We start from the raw sequence: 13,216 nt of genomic DNA, 5'->3' as shown, positions 1-13,216 counted from the left end.
ATACCATGTTCATGAAATGTAATACATATCTAGTGTGTAGCAAATAAAAACTCCCGTAAACTCATTATCCCTCACTGAATGTGATGTGGGCTTGCTCATCTCTCTTTTACAGATATACAAGGTAAGCCATTATTATTACATTATTATCTAATATTATTATCTCATACACCACCCTACACAATGCAGATGAGGAGTAAGGTAAACAGTTCTGTAGAATGTGGCTGAGGAATAAGGTAAACATTCCATTCAGTACCATTCATCATCAAGGAAAAATACCCAGAAGCAGATTAAACTCACATGGCAGTATTTTTAAAATGGCTATAAAAAGCCAGATTGCTATAAAAAGCCCCTCAAAAGCTTCAGTCACATTAATCAGGTTGACTAAGACTATTCCCTGATCCAGTTGCATGTTTCCCACCAGAACAAAACTCTTTGCCTGCGTCCAGCCTCTGATCTGAGAGTTTGACGTCTGCTGCTGCTGCCTCTGATGTCATCAACGCAAATCCCCTGTTCTTTTGCCCCACATCTGGCAGACAGTCTCTTAAGTCCCCTCATGCCCTTCAACTCCAGAGCAGTCCTGACGGAGCTGAAGAGAGGAGCCTGGATTGAGGGTTGGGCTGCTATGGTTCTAGTATTAACATGTTTGGATCTTGCAGGATTGCGCTGCCTTGTGGGACTATCGGTTTTTATCCAGACCTTAGAAAGAAAAACATTCCGTAGAGTTCAGTTAAGGGCTTGTATGCAAAGTTTTCACCAGCCTGTAATAGTTATAGCAACATGAACAATGTCCACACACATACAGTACACACACAGACTTCAACTTCCACTTATTCCTATCCAACCCGCTGTAATCCACATTTCCCATGCTTCTACCGCATAAAGCAATTGACAATGATACAATTCAGAATTATAAGAACAGTTCTATGGTTTAAATGTAATTTCACCGACTATCAAAATATATAGTGTGTCAACACTATCCTAGCTCATACATTTATAGTGTGTCAACACTATCCTATCTCAGAAATGTATAGTGTGTCAACACTATCCTATCTCATAAATGCAAGACTGCATGAAAAACCACCCTCTTATTTCATATGGGTACAAGCAGCAAGACAGCACAAGAGCAAGAGAAAGCAAGAGGGCCAAAAGAGAGAAGTCAGAATCAGGAAATGGAAGGAGGGAGGGGGAAGGGGGAGGAGGTGAAAGGACTCCAACTCTCTTCATTAGCTCTACGTCTCCCTGCAAGGTTCCCCCTGTAGTTGAGTCAAGTGTGCATGTGTGTGTGTGTGACCCAGAGTCCAGTCATTAAAAACAGATGTCTGGGAGAGGGGTGGGGTGGGGATGTCAGGGGCTGGGGATGGAGGTGGGAGGTTCTAATTTGGTTGCAGGGGGGCTGCTGTAGGGAATAGGAAGCATCTACCATCTGGTGGTGCGTGTATGTTTGTATGTGGGGGTTCCTAGAAAGATAGGCAATATGGTGGAAGATAATGGCCAGAAACATCCCTATGAAAAAAGACTCTGACCCACGTCCCACTCAACTGTAAGCACAATAGAACGGCACAATGTTGTTTACATGAAAGGATTACAGAGTGCTTCCTCTGAACATGGAATTCCAGGTGGATGCTACATTTTAAAAGGCACTGCATTTAACAGCAGACACCAGTGTCTGGAGGACAAAAGAGTCTGTAATCATAAATGTCTGAAATCTGGAGACTCTGTCTCCGGCGTGGAAACACTGAACTAAACACAAAGGCTGACCAACTCTAACCAACACTGGAAGTGAAAGTCTTTATCTCTCGGAATGAGAGGCTTCTTTTTGTGTGTTCCGCCCCTGAAAAAGAAAAAAAAGTATCTTCTTAGCACATTGTCAAGATTAGGTTACATCTAGTCAAGGATGGTTACCAGGGGTCAAAGCTGAGGAACAACATATGGTACTTCAGTGGTCTTGCTGCCCCCCCTCCCCCCTCCTCTGCCCCACCCCATACCCACCCAAGGGCCTGAGGGTCACTCAGATAAAATGGGCGTCACTGTGAAAAGCTGCTTTACATCCTGCGAGGCTCCTGTTACAGACCATTCAGACTATCGAATTAAAAATCTCACAAGGTTTACTCACACAGCTTGAAAAATACACATATGACACATCAACCCCTAAGTATGTCTAACCCCTAACATGAATTAGGGAACAACTACTAAAAAAGAAATTGAAACTATGAAGCCAGCATGACTAGGCTGTGGCTTAATGATGCAGTACGTAATTCTGGCGAAAGGTTGCTGACATTTGAGCTCAACATTTGATCAAATGACACCCGGCCCATCCATGCTCCTGAAGCAATGTGGAATTGTGAACAGCTCGGTCCGATCCACTTCATTTGCCAGGACCGACTAAGACCACCAGAGTTTTTTCAAGCACACACACACACACACGGAACAGATAGCTAGAGCTAGAGGACCATGAGAACCTAAAAGTGTTTTGGATTTGAATCGCAGGCAGCAGCTTTAAGAAGCTTAAATCAGTTGTTGGTCTGCAAAAACCAAGAATCCTTACAACATGGGAGTAGCCTATGCTGCTTTTGGTTGTCCTCTTGTCACAGAAGTAGAGCAAGTGTTGTGAAAGAAACGGGGCCACCGTGGATAGACAGACACACTAGGAAAACTATCACAAAGACAAGTCACAGGCAGGCCTGCTGGAAGTCAGAAAAATGTTTACGATGAGGCAAAGCATGTAAACACGCCACCCTGCAACGCATCTTAGCGCTCACTCTAAAAGCCTTTTAGGCTTAGGTTCTCTATTCTCTACTCTACTCTGATTATTTGATTCAAGGGCCCAGACTTGTTTTCACCTTTGGTAGGGACACATGAAATGACAGCATCTTGTCTCACCGGCGCATGGGATAACTTTGAAATGAATTTTTCACTCTTCAGGGCGACGGACATAGTAGGCCTACAGATAATAATACGAATAAGTTTGCAAATATATTGTGCAAAATATTTTTTTCTAACAGGCCATTCAAATTAACAAAATATTGGTTGGGACAATTGTGTCTTTCCCAAACTTTGGATGTGACTAGTCCCTATGGACCATATGCAAACCTACGCCCTTGATTTGAATCCTTCATGAAAACAAAACTGGAAATTAAACAAAGCAGTAAGACATTGTGGCGACAGAGAGAAGAGAAGACAGACTTTATTGAAGCTAGATCGCCATCACCCTACACAGGTTTATGGACAGGGTTATGACAGCAATGAAGAACAAGGACAAGGCAGTCAAAACAAAGATAACGCCCAATGACCTCTTGAAGGACGAATGGTTAGGGGAATTCACGTTTTTATTTTTCAGTTTCCCCCAAAATGCATGTACAATACTTCAGGCTAGCAGGTATGATGAGTTTTGTGTTAGCACAGCCTTTGGCCACAGTATGTTGCTTTACAAGGATATAAAATGGGGGAAAAAAGGACAAAAGATTTACAAAAAAACAGTGGTGGATTACAGATGGTACCGCAGAACTAGATGCCCCAGTCCTTTTCCTTTTCTTTTATGCCTCATCATCTTGCTGCACAAATGGTGCAGTGCTGTCCTCTGCATATATTGAAACACATGCACACACTCACGCACGCACACTCACATGCACGCACGCACACACACACACACACACACACACTCACATACGTGCACGCACACACACACACACACAAACACGCACGCACACTTCTGTACAGTCCCTTGTTATGCGTTTCTAAAAGGACAAATGACAATCTCTGTGCATGATCAAAGGCACAGCTAAAACATCTTCAACCAAACTCAAGGGTTCGAACACTAAGTTTAACTAAGTTTTGTCTCAACACATTAAATGACTTCATACAAACAGCAAACTTTACAGGGAAACCTCGGAGGGACACTGATTAACATAGATGCCTTTGAGTCTGCACACATCAGCAGAAGGACAACAGAAGATATGCCGAGACCTCTAGACCATTAGGGTTCAATCTGAGACCCTCCATTTGTGATGTCTTCCTTAACCCCCAATCCCTTCCCACCCCACAAACACTGGATGGACTGACAAGTGGGGGGGAGGATGAAGCTACATGCTTATCCAGGAGAGGTGGAGATGGTAGCTTCTATTGCTACACAGTGCTAGTAAGAAAACAGATACACTCTCAAACTCAACAACAGCAACAGAACCTCCTCATGGTCAATCAGTCCAACAATCAACAGTGGAGGGCAAGGAAATGCTGCTTTGGCTCTTTTTCTCTTCCCACCCACCTCGAGGGCTCCAGTTGTTAGGTGAGGTGCATCTCAGCAAGTCTCTCAGTTGTCCCATCTGCTTTTCTTGCGCTTAGGGGGATCCGGAATGGCAAACCCAGCCCCACGGTCGTCACGTTCCGACCGACCATCACGCTCCGACCGTCCGTCCCGCTCCCTCCGGCTGTTGTCGCCATTCCTGTTGTCGCCTTGGCGATCGCGGTCTCCATGGCGATCACGGTCGCTGTCTCCATGACGATCACGGTCGCTGTCTCCATGACGATCACGCTCGCTGTCTCCATGGCGATCACGATCACTGTGCCGGTCTCGATCCCCGTAGCGGTCGCGATCACGCTCACGCTCTCCTCCTCCTCCTCCTCCTGAACTTCGGTCGCCGTGGCGACTGCGCTCATCTCCGTAGCGATCACTGCGGGGGTTGTCTGGCACGGAGCTCAGGGAGCCGGCGCTGGCAAAGCCCGCCATTTTGGTGCCTATGCTCAGGGAGGGCGGCGGTGGCGGCATGGAGGTTATGGATGGGGCTAAGGGCTTGTCCAGGCCCTCTGGGGCCCCACTGGGCACTGAGCTCAGGCTACCGGCACTGGTCCAGCCTGAAGTGCTGCTGGATTTGGTGGTGAGCTTAGGAGCTTGGCCAGACGCAGCAATAAAGTGGTTTTTATACTGGGACTAGGAGGGAGGGAAGAGGAGAATGGGAGAGTGAGAAAGACTGCAGCAAAAGATGTGATACGAATAAGAGCATGAACACTAGAAATAAATCAATGAGAAAAGGACAGCCAGACAGTATAAAATGAGAGAAAAGCAGGTACCTGGAAAGCAGATTTCATGGCTGACATGCGGTCTCCCATGGCTCCTGTGGAGGGTTTGTAAGCATCGTAGTTCCCAAGGGCAGAAGCCCCACTCCCACCAGCACTACGCTCCTGCATAAAAAGACTACATTACCCAGAAGTCTGTGCTCGCCCACCAACAGCCTAAGGCTAAATAAAGCTGCCAAATGTTCACCTTTTCACCTATCTATATCACAGGAATACATATATAAACTCCTACCGTATCTGATCCTAAGCCAGGTCTTTCTCTGTACCCCAGGCCTCCGCCTCCAATGTTCAGCTTCTTCCCTTTCCCTGACTTAAAGCGGGACTTCCTGAACCAGTTATTCTGAATGAAAAAACAAAAACAAAAACCCCAGAAGGCATTAGATCCATTTTTGAGTCAGAGAACATTTAACCAGACTATATGCACAGAGAATCCTCTAAAGAAATAGCCATGATATCCAATTACACCTGCATGGCGAGATCCATCAGGTCCTTTGAGACACTCTGATTGGCTCCTTCCAGGTTACGGACTAGGTCTCCAGCAAATGAGGTGTCTTTGTTGGTGAGGAGGGTGTAGGCCACACCCTTTTCCCCAGCACGACCCGTTCGACCAATCCTGTGCGTGTGGGTGTCGATGTCACGGGCCACATCGTAGTTCACCACAGTGCGGATGGAGGGAATGTCCAGACCACGGGCTGAGGAGAGAAGAGAGAGCCCGAACGAAAGCAGAAAAGAGAGAAAGATAGATAGAGAGGAATGTGAGAGTGAAAGGCAAACCAACAAACAAACGAATAAATAAATAAATAAAAACAGCAAACACCACAAAACACCAAAGCCAAACCCCCCAACTCCCTTCGTCCTTTTCGACTCCTCCATCATCCCTCAACTGCCCGCCTCCATCCCCTACCCACCCGCCTCCATCCCCTACCCACCCGCCTCATTCCCCTACCCACCCGCCACGTCGGTGGCCACCAGAACAGGCAGGCTCTTCTTCTTGAAGTCGGCGATGACCTTGTTCCTCTCACTCTGGTCCATGTCCCCGTGCAGCAAGCCCAGCGAGTAGCCCTCCTGCGTCAGGTTGGTGGCCAGCTCCTCGCAGTTAGCCTTCTTGGTGACGAAGATGAGCACGGAGCCAGACGAGGTGAACTCCACCAGCCGCCGTGTCATCCAGGCCCACTTGTCCAAACCGGCCGGCAGAATCTCCACCAGCTGAGTCACGTCCTCGTTGGCCTGAGATGCATAGCACAGAAGAACAGCAGGGAAAGATAGAAAGATAGATAGACAGACAGAAATAGATAAAAAGATAGAAAGACAGAGAGAAAAAAAGACAGAGAGAGAGAGAAAGAGTGTGAGTGAGTGAGTGAGTAAAAGGAACAAGAAACGTGTATAAAGCCAGAGAAAAGAGAGAAAGGAGAGAAAGAGCCAGATACCAAAAGACAGCGAGAGTAAGAGAACGAGTGAAATAGGGAGACGTAAGGAACGGGCAGAAAGATAGGACACACAGAGGCGTGGAAGCAAAGGAATGCGCCCAGAAGACAGAGGAGTGACAGAACAAATCTCAACATTAACAAAAGTTCTCTTCAGTTGAGAAGCAGATTACCTCCTTCTCACATTCCTCACAACACCAGCACACAGCCACACATCCTCTCATCTCCTTTCATGGTCTCCTAACCACACAGCCACTACACTGGGTCCAAAAGACAACACCCAGTCAGAGCAAAGGATAATTTGAGGTGAATCACCTCTCCAATGTCTCCTTGCACCACACGTATAGGGTCAACCAGGATGTCCCGTGCAAGCCTCTCAATCTTCTTACGGAATGTGGCGCTGAACAACAGGGCTGTAGGGATGAAAAGAGGTCCTGGTGAGCGAAACATATGCTCGAGCAAACACATTGACACGCACACTGACTTGCACACACTGCCACAGACACTGACACACAGATACCGACACTGGACTCACAAAATAATCAATAGAGTGAAGGAAACACAACATAGTCAACATCTTAATATATGTAGCAAGCAACCACCTTAATGTTTAACCTGTAAGAACATAAAATGATAACACATGATTCTTAAATCATTAAAAAAAAAGTTACTTACTCTGTCTGTCTGGCCGAACATGGCTTGCGACGGATCTAACCTGGTATTCTGAAAAAGGGGAACACATTATTTTTTCTCATACTGTACATCTCTATTCTCCCTTTCCCTGAAACGCTCCTCTGTCTTTAAGCCCCCCACTCCCTTTACCCTTCCGAAGAGTGGTGTCTGTGGAAGAGAGTTACTTGATTTGGCATGTACTTTGGGCTTTGTATTTACATTTACAACAAATCTATAGAACACACTAAAGAAAAGGGAAAAAACAGAAAAGCATGATAGGCTGGCTGATGAAAGGCTGTTTGACATTTCGAAGACAAAGTCTTACCAAAGCCCATGTCAAACATGCGGTCAGCCTCATCAAACACCAGGTAGCTCACTCTCTGCAGCGAGGTGGCCTTCTTCTTCACGTGATCAATCAGCCGACCCTGAGAGAGGGGGAGGAGGACACATGCAGCGTGCACTTGCACTTACATTCCTGCACTTTTTTAAATTCTTATGTAAAATTGTATTTATTGTTACACTAGGTCTCTATTGCTCGTAGCTTGACTGTTCTCTCCCTTGTATGTCGCTTTGGACAAAAGTTTCTGCTAAATAGAACACAAACAGAGCCAAAAATATAGAGAGTGCAAAGTTGAGATAGACAACCGGAATGCCAAAGGAACAATGGCCCAATGAAATGGCCAGAACACACACACACACACACACACACACACACACACACAGTGGGACACTTACCGGAGTGCACACCACGATCTCAGCTCCCTCCTGCAGTGCCTTGGCCTGCTCCCACATGCTGCCTCCTCCATACACCGCCACTGAGCGCAGACCATATACCTTCCCAAAGCGTTTACACTCGGAATGGATCTGTACCACGCACAAACACAGAAACAAAATCATCATCCCCAGCAATAAAACTACCATAATCCTCATCTTGGTCATCCCCACTACCACTACAACACAGTCACTGTGGCAGATGCATCCCAGGCAAAGTATTTCTTAAATTCCCCTCTGTTTGGTCCAACGGTCCCCTCCTTCAGTCCATCATTCCACTCATTTTTCTCTTCTCACTGCTCCTTTTCATGCCCTGTGTTTGATCATACTCCAGGGCTTGGCGCGGCCCTCACCTGCTGACAGAGCTCTCTCGTGGGGCACACGACGATGGCGATGGGCCCGTCCCCTGGCTGCAGCTCCTTCTGGTCCATGATGTGCACCAGCATGGGCCAGATGAATGCGGCTGTCTTCCCGCTACCGGTCTTGGCGATGCCAATCATGTCACGCCCGCTCAGGGCAATGGGCACACCCTGGACAAGACGGGTCGAAAAAAAGAAAACACAGTGTTTGGGGGAGCATGCTTTCAGACCACTGGCTGGGAGAAAAATGAAGGCGTACTCTTCCTACACTCTAGTCACAGGCTGGCTAGTTATCGGTTAGAGGTATCAGATGAGTCTCATCCATAAAGGCATCCCATATAAAAACCCTTGTCTAGATCTCCAGACATCTTTTCTCTTTCTCCCCCTTTTTTCTCTGGCATAAGTAAGAGCTGGCACTGGCCCAGCATAGAGGCGGTACCTGGCACTGGATGGGAGTGGGCTGGGTGTACTCAGATTTGCGGATCGTGTGCATAAGCTGCTCGTCGAAGCCAAAGTGGGCAAAGCTTGTGGAAGGTTTAGGGGGCGCCGCTCCTGAAACCTGTCAAAAAACAAAACAGAGCCAAGAATTTCAGTCACGTTACAGCTAGAAGACGATAAACCAACTGCAGCGTTCATCTATGCCCAAATCATATATGGATCTTTAATGGTGAAGCAATTCCAGGGTTTGTGTTAGTATACTTGTGTGAGTGAGTGAGTGAGTGAGGTGAGTGAGGTGAGTGAGTGAGTGAGTGAGTGAGTGAGTGAGTGAGTGAGTGAGTGAGTGAGTGAGTGAGTGAGTGAGTGAGTGAGTGAGTGAGTGAGTGAGTGAGTGAGTGAGTGAGTGAGTGAGTGAGTGAGTGAGTGAGTGAGTGAGTGAGTGAGCCTCTGTGTCTCTGTGTCTCTGTGTCTCTGTGTCTCTGTGTCTCTGTGTCTCTGTGTCTCTGTGTCTCTGTGTCTCTGTGTCTCTGTGTCTCTGTGTCTCTGTGTCTCTGTGTCTCTGTGTCTCTGTGTCTCTGTGTCTCTGTGTCTCTGTGTCTCTGTGTCTGTGTGCAAGACTCACCCTGAGGTTGAGTTTCTGTCTGAGGTCCACCACCTGTGTTCCTGTCAGGCTGTGCAGCTCCTCATGCTCCTGATAGAAATTCTTCTCAAAGGGTGGGTAATCAATCTACAGAGGAAAACAAGCAGAGCACACGTATGAAACATGCCAAGTAGAGCACACATATGAGTCATGGCTCCATCAAGTTAATTTGTGAAATGGATATCTTTGACATTACATTTTAAGCCTGTGACACCAGGCCGGATCTTATTGGCTGTTCAGATGATTGGACTGGTAAGTTCCTTCAACATGTAGAACTTAACAGGAACAGGTCGCTGTAGTACCCATGATTTCACCGATTTAGTAAAGGTTTCTCCTTATTCTTCCACAACCAAAAGACCAAGGGCTGATAACGGCAGTGTCATTTGCATGTTATCAGACATATTCCAGACAAGAAGTAGCTATATTACGAAATGTCTGTGGTGAGAGAGAGTGGTGTGAAAATGGTAAGCAAACACTGCTTACTGTGTTTTAGCACAACTTTTTGGCCTAGTCACAGGCGATGTGAAGCGACGCAACAGTGTGGTGTGTGTTTGCCTTTAAAAACACACGATTATTCTGTCTGCAATGCTTGTCTTAGCATAACCAGAGGACATAATTTTTCCACCTCCTGAACAACACATTCAGATCTCTGAAATCTGTATTTCGTGACAATGAAATGCATCCTCTGAGGCTCCTTACCTCAGAGTGGTCGATGGGGGGCAGGGGCAGGATGATCTTCTTGGTAGGGTTGATGGGATTGCCGTCGCTGTCGTAGTCGACGTTCTCGTCCTCCTCCTCCAGGGTCAGGCCGGCAGTGGGGTTCTCGGCCATGTAGCGGAAGTAGGCCTCCTGCACAGAGCACAGGAACAGGCATCACACCGCAGCAACACACAGGTACACACACACACACACACACACAGGCATACAGGAGTGCTAACACTACCATCACAACTATCAACAAATATCCGACATAAGTCAAGTGGACAGACACCAAGTTAGCTGGCATCAACTTCAAAATCCAACAAGCTGCAATCTGACTGGTAAACTCACAATGGAGGTCATACTCATGAAGCAATTACTTTTTACGATTACTGTCCAGGACCAAACCCAGGCTGAGACCCCACAAGTCACACTCAACTGACGTGTAATCTTGTGTTAAGTTCATAGTCAAGTTACACAAGGGGGGTGTGAGTCATAGGATTCTGTAAGACTGGACATACAAGTCAACCACTACAAACTGAGGATGTTGTCAAACTATTGTTTATCCTGGGTCAGGAATCGTACATCGGAGGAAGTCTAGGAAACAGCATAATCCCAATGCACAACACTCGCTAAGGGAGCAGATTCCACAAGACAATGACATCAGAAATCATTGCCATCAACTTATCACCCAAGCCTGGCAGAACCAGATATAGGTCATAAAATAGATAAGGCTAGAGGCTAGAGAAGGCTAGAGAAGAAAGAAAAAGGGCAAAAACAGGGGAAAGAGGGAGGATGAATTAGTGAAGAAATGGGGGGGAGAGGTAGGGCCTCTGCAGCTCGTTTGAGATCATAAGAGTGGTACCAGATGGAACAGTAGCAAGCTCACTCACTTGGTCATCTTCCTCTTCAATGTCATCTCGTATACCCCTGGAAGAAAAGAGCGGAGAAAAAAAACTTCCCTGCGACTCGTTCGATCACCTTGAAAACCCCCATTCCCCCACACAATGTCCTCTAGATCATTGCCAGTCAGCCATCCCCATCAAGTGCCTCTTCCCAAACCCATTTCATGTAACAAAGTCTAGAAAACTGCCCGCTAATTACATTTACATGTGCGGTCTCTAGACTGTTGCCTGATTATTTGGGGTAATACCACATGTCATAGCATTGACTGGGGTAGTGGAAAACAGCAAAAGGACAGGATAAAAGAAAAGACAAAAAACTATTAAAAGTCCTTACTTGGCTAACTTTTTCTCCTTCTCCTTCTCCTCCAACTTTTTCATGTCTTTGGCTGCTTGACTCTGGTCAGGGAATAAAACACATTAAACTAAAAAATGCAGTATGTCACAAAATCAACATTAAGATAATTACAGCTACTGCTCCACTTATTTAAAGCTTCCTTTCCTCTTCTCACCTCAACCTCCGCCATGAAAGCATCCAGTGGGTCATCCTCGCTGTCGGAGCCCTGCCCCCCTCCGGACTGGAACTGTTTTCGGGTTGGGGAGTTCTCTGCTGGGATGTAGGGCAGGTCATTGGTGCTTGCCTCCTCTTCATCGTCCTCAAAATACCTGCACAGACAAGAGGGGAGCCAGGTACATAAACACATGAAATCTCCACAATAGGTCAGTAGATTATTAATAAAGTACATTAATTACTGTACTTATTTCATTTTTTTCAAGGACACAATTTATAAGGAAAAACAGCTGGTGATATTTTTTAGCTTTTATAATCATAACTTGTTCCCACAAAATAACCCGTTTGCACAAGACAACATGAACACATAAGATAACAAAATATCACATTATATGGCTTAAGCGGCTACTGTAGATACCAGTCATTTGTCGGACAAAACCTCTAAAAAAGTAAATACAACATACTGCTAAAATGTCAACATGACCTCAAATGAATGAATCTTCAAAGTACAGATATTAGACTTTTAATGACACTCACGCATTCTCTTCATCAAAATTAGCTCTTTTGGTGCCTATTTTGTAGAAGGCTGGGAGCTGCTGATTCTTGCCATATCCTCCAGCCGACCCTGAAGCTCCAAAAGAGTTGTGTGAAGGCTCCGGTAATGGAGGCTCCTCTTTCTTTCCGGCGGCCAAAGAGAAGCCACCGAACCCAAAGCCTCGCTTTGCACCCGGGCCTCCCTTACTCCAGTTCATAGTCATGGCTGCTACATTGAAAAACAAAGGAATGAAGCCTACGTGAATTTCTACCTGCATTTCATCACATGCAATGGCAGGTGGTCAGTTTCCGTGCTATGAAGTTTAACTGGACGATAACACACTGATAATTGTGTCTGTTTGATAACGACCACACTATAACTGTTAGCTACACAAGTGTTGATAAATTGTATCGACCATAAATAGAAACAAATCCGAATGGATTCTTAATACCTCACCATTTGTTACAAATATCTAACCTGTCACTCTTCATCCACATCAAAACATGTGCAAACCCTGTGAGACAAGACATTAGCACGTAGATAACTTAAGCAAATGCAAGCCCCTACCCTAATATAGCTACCAAAGACAAGTGACGACTACAATGTCAGCGTCTCCAGATGCTTCGACAACAGTGGTAAACCAGACGCTAGCTGGCCATCATTACAACTTGTAAGAGCTAATGCTAGCTGGCTAACAATTAGCTTTAACTAGCAAGTAGCAACTCCGTGGCGCACAAGGAACACTACCGTTACGTAACGTACACAACATTGCCGATCACTGCCTGCACAATACAACTATGTCTTGCTTTAGGAAGCTTTGCGGTTGGGCCAGGTGATCCTATGTTCAAAGCTAAAGAGCTAGCTACCTAAACTATCGAAGGCCTCAGCAACAGTAAGGTAAGCGCGCTATGAGTAGATCTGGGGGTGTGTGAAGATTTATCGACCACATTGCCGATCAAAAGGGTTTAAATAAAAAATGGACAATGCATGCACGATATATTTGACTTAATTCTGATAGATCGTGATCTATAGAATCATTCGATTTGTATTACCTGTTTTTTCCACTGTGAGGTAAACTCTATTTACAGCGTCCACTCCTGAATGTTCGTGTCGACGTTATTCTAGCTACGTCATTTCACTCGCCAGCTTTCCAGTTTTGTGTCTAACGTAAAAGACATGCGACAGAGTTTGTTGG

General features: G+C 46.0%; 1 protein-coding gene across 2 annotated transcripts; it reads right to left on the bottom strand.

Annotated features, from left to right (window-relative positions):
- Positions 1 to 3,168: 3,168 nt before the first annotated feature.
- ddx42 (DEAD (Asp-Glu-Ala-Asp) box helicase 42) lies at positions 3,169 to 13,157 on the bottom strand. 2 transcript variants are annotated; one of them, XM_080857212.1, is made up of 18 exons: positions 13,074 to 13,157; positions 12,024 to 12,249; positions 11,488 to 11,641; positions 11,313 to 11,374; positions 10,967 to 11,003; positions 10,074 to 10,223; positions 9,357 to 9,461; positions 8,736 to 8,855; positions 8,291 to 8,467; positions 7,902 to 8,030; positions 7,492 to 7,591; positions 7,170 to 7,217; positions 6,810 to 6,907; positions 6,021 to 6,297; positions 5,536 to 5,762; positions 5,303 to 5,410; positions 5,065 to 5,175; positions 3,169 to 4,924 (listed from the first exon to the last, which is right to left on the bottom strand). In XM_080857212.1, the coding sequence occupies exons 2-18, from the start codon at positions 12,242 to 12,244 to the stop codon at positions 4,307 to 4,309; spliced, it is 2,742 nt and encodes a 913-aa protein (XP_080713338.1). In that variant the 5' UTR covers positions 12,245 to 12,249; positions 13,074 to 13,157; the 3' UTR covers positions 3,169 to 4,306. The 2 variants fall into 2 exon arrangements, with proteins under 2 accessions (XP_080713338.1, XP_080713339.1); XM_080857213.1 differs by lacking the exons at positions 10,967 to 11,003; positions 12,024 to 12,249; positions 13,074 to 13,157 and having other exon boundaries at positions 11,488 to 11,559.
- Positions 13,158 to 13,216: the final 59 nt, after the last annotated feature.

The sequence above is a fragment of the Sprattus sprattus genome, assembly GCF_963457725.1.
Source record: "Sprattus sprattus genome assembly, chromosome: 18".
Lineage (NCBI taxonomy): Eukaryota > Metazoa > Chordata > Actinopteri > Clupeiformes > Clupeidae > Sprattus > Sprattus sprattus.
The sequence above is the reverse complement of the archived record's forward strand: the minus strand, read 5'-3'. Positions and strand labels throughout refer to the sequence as shown.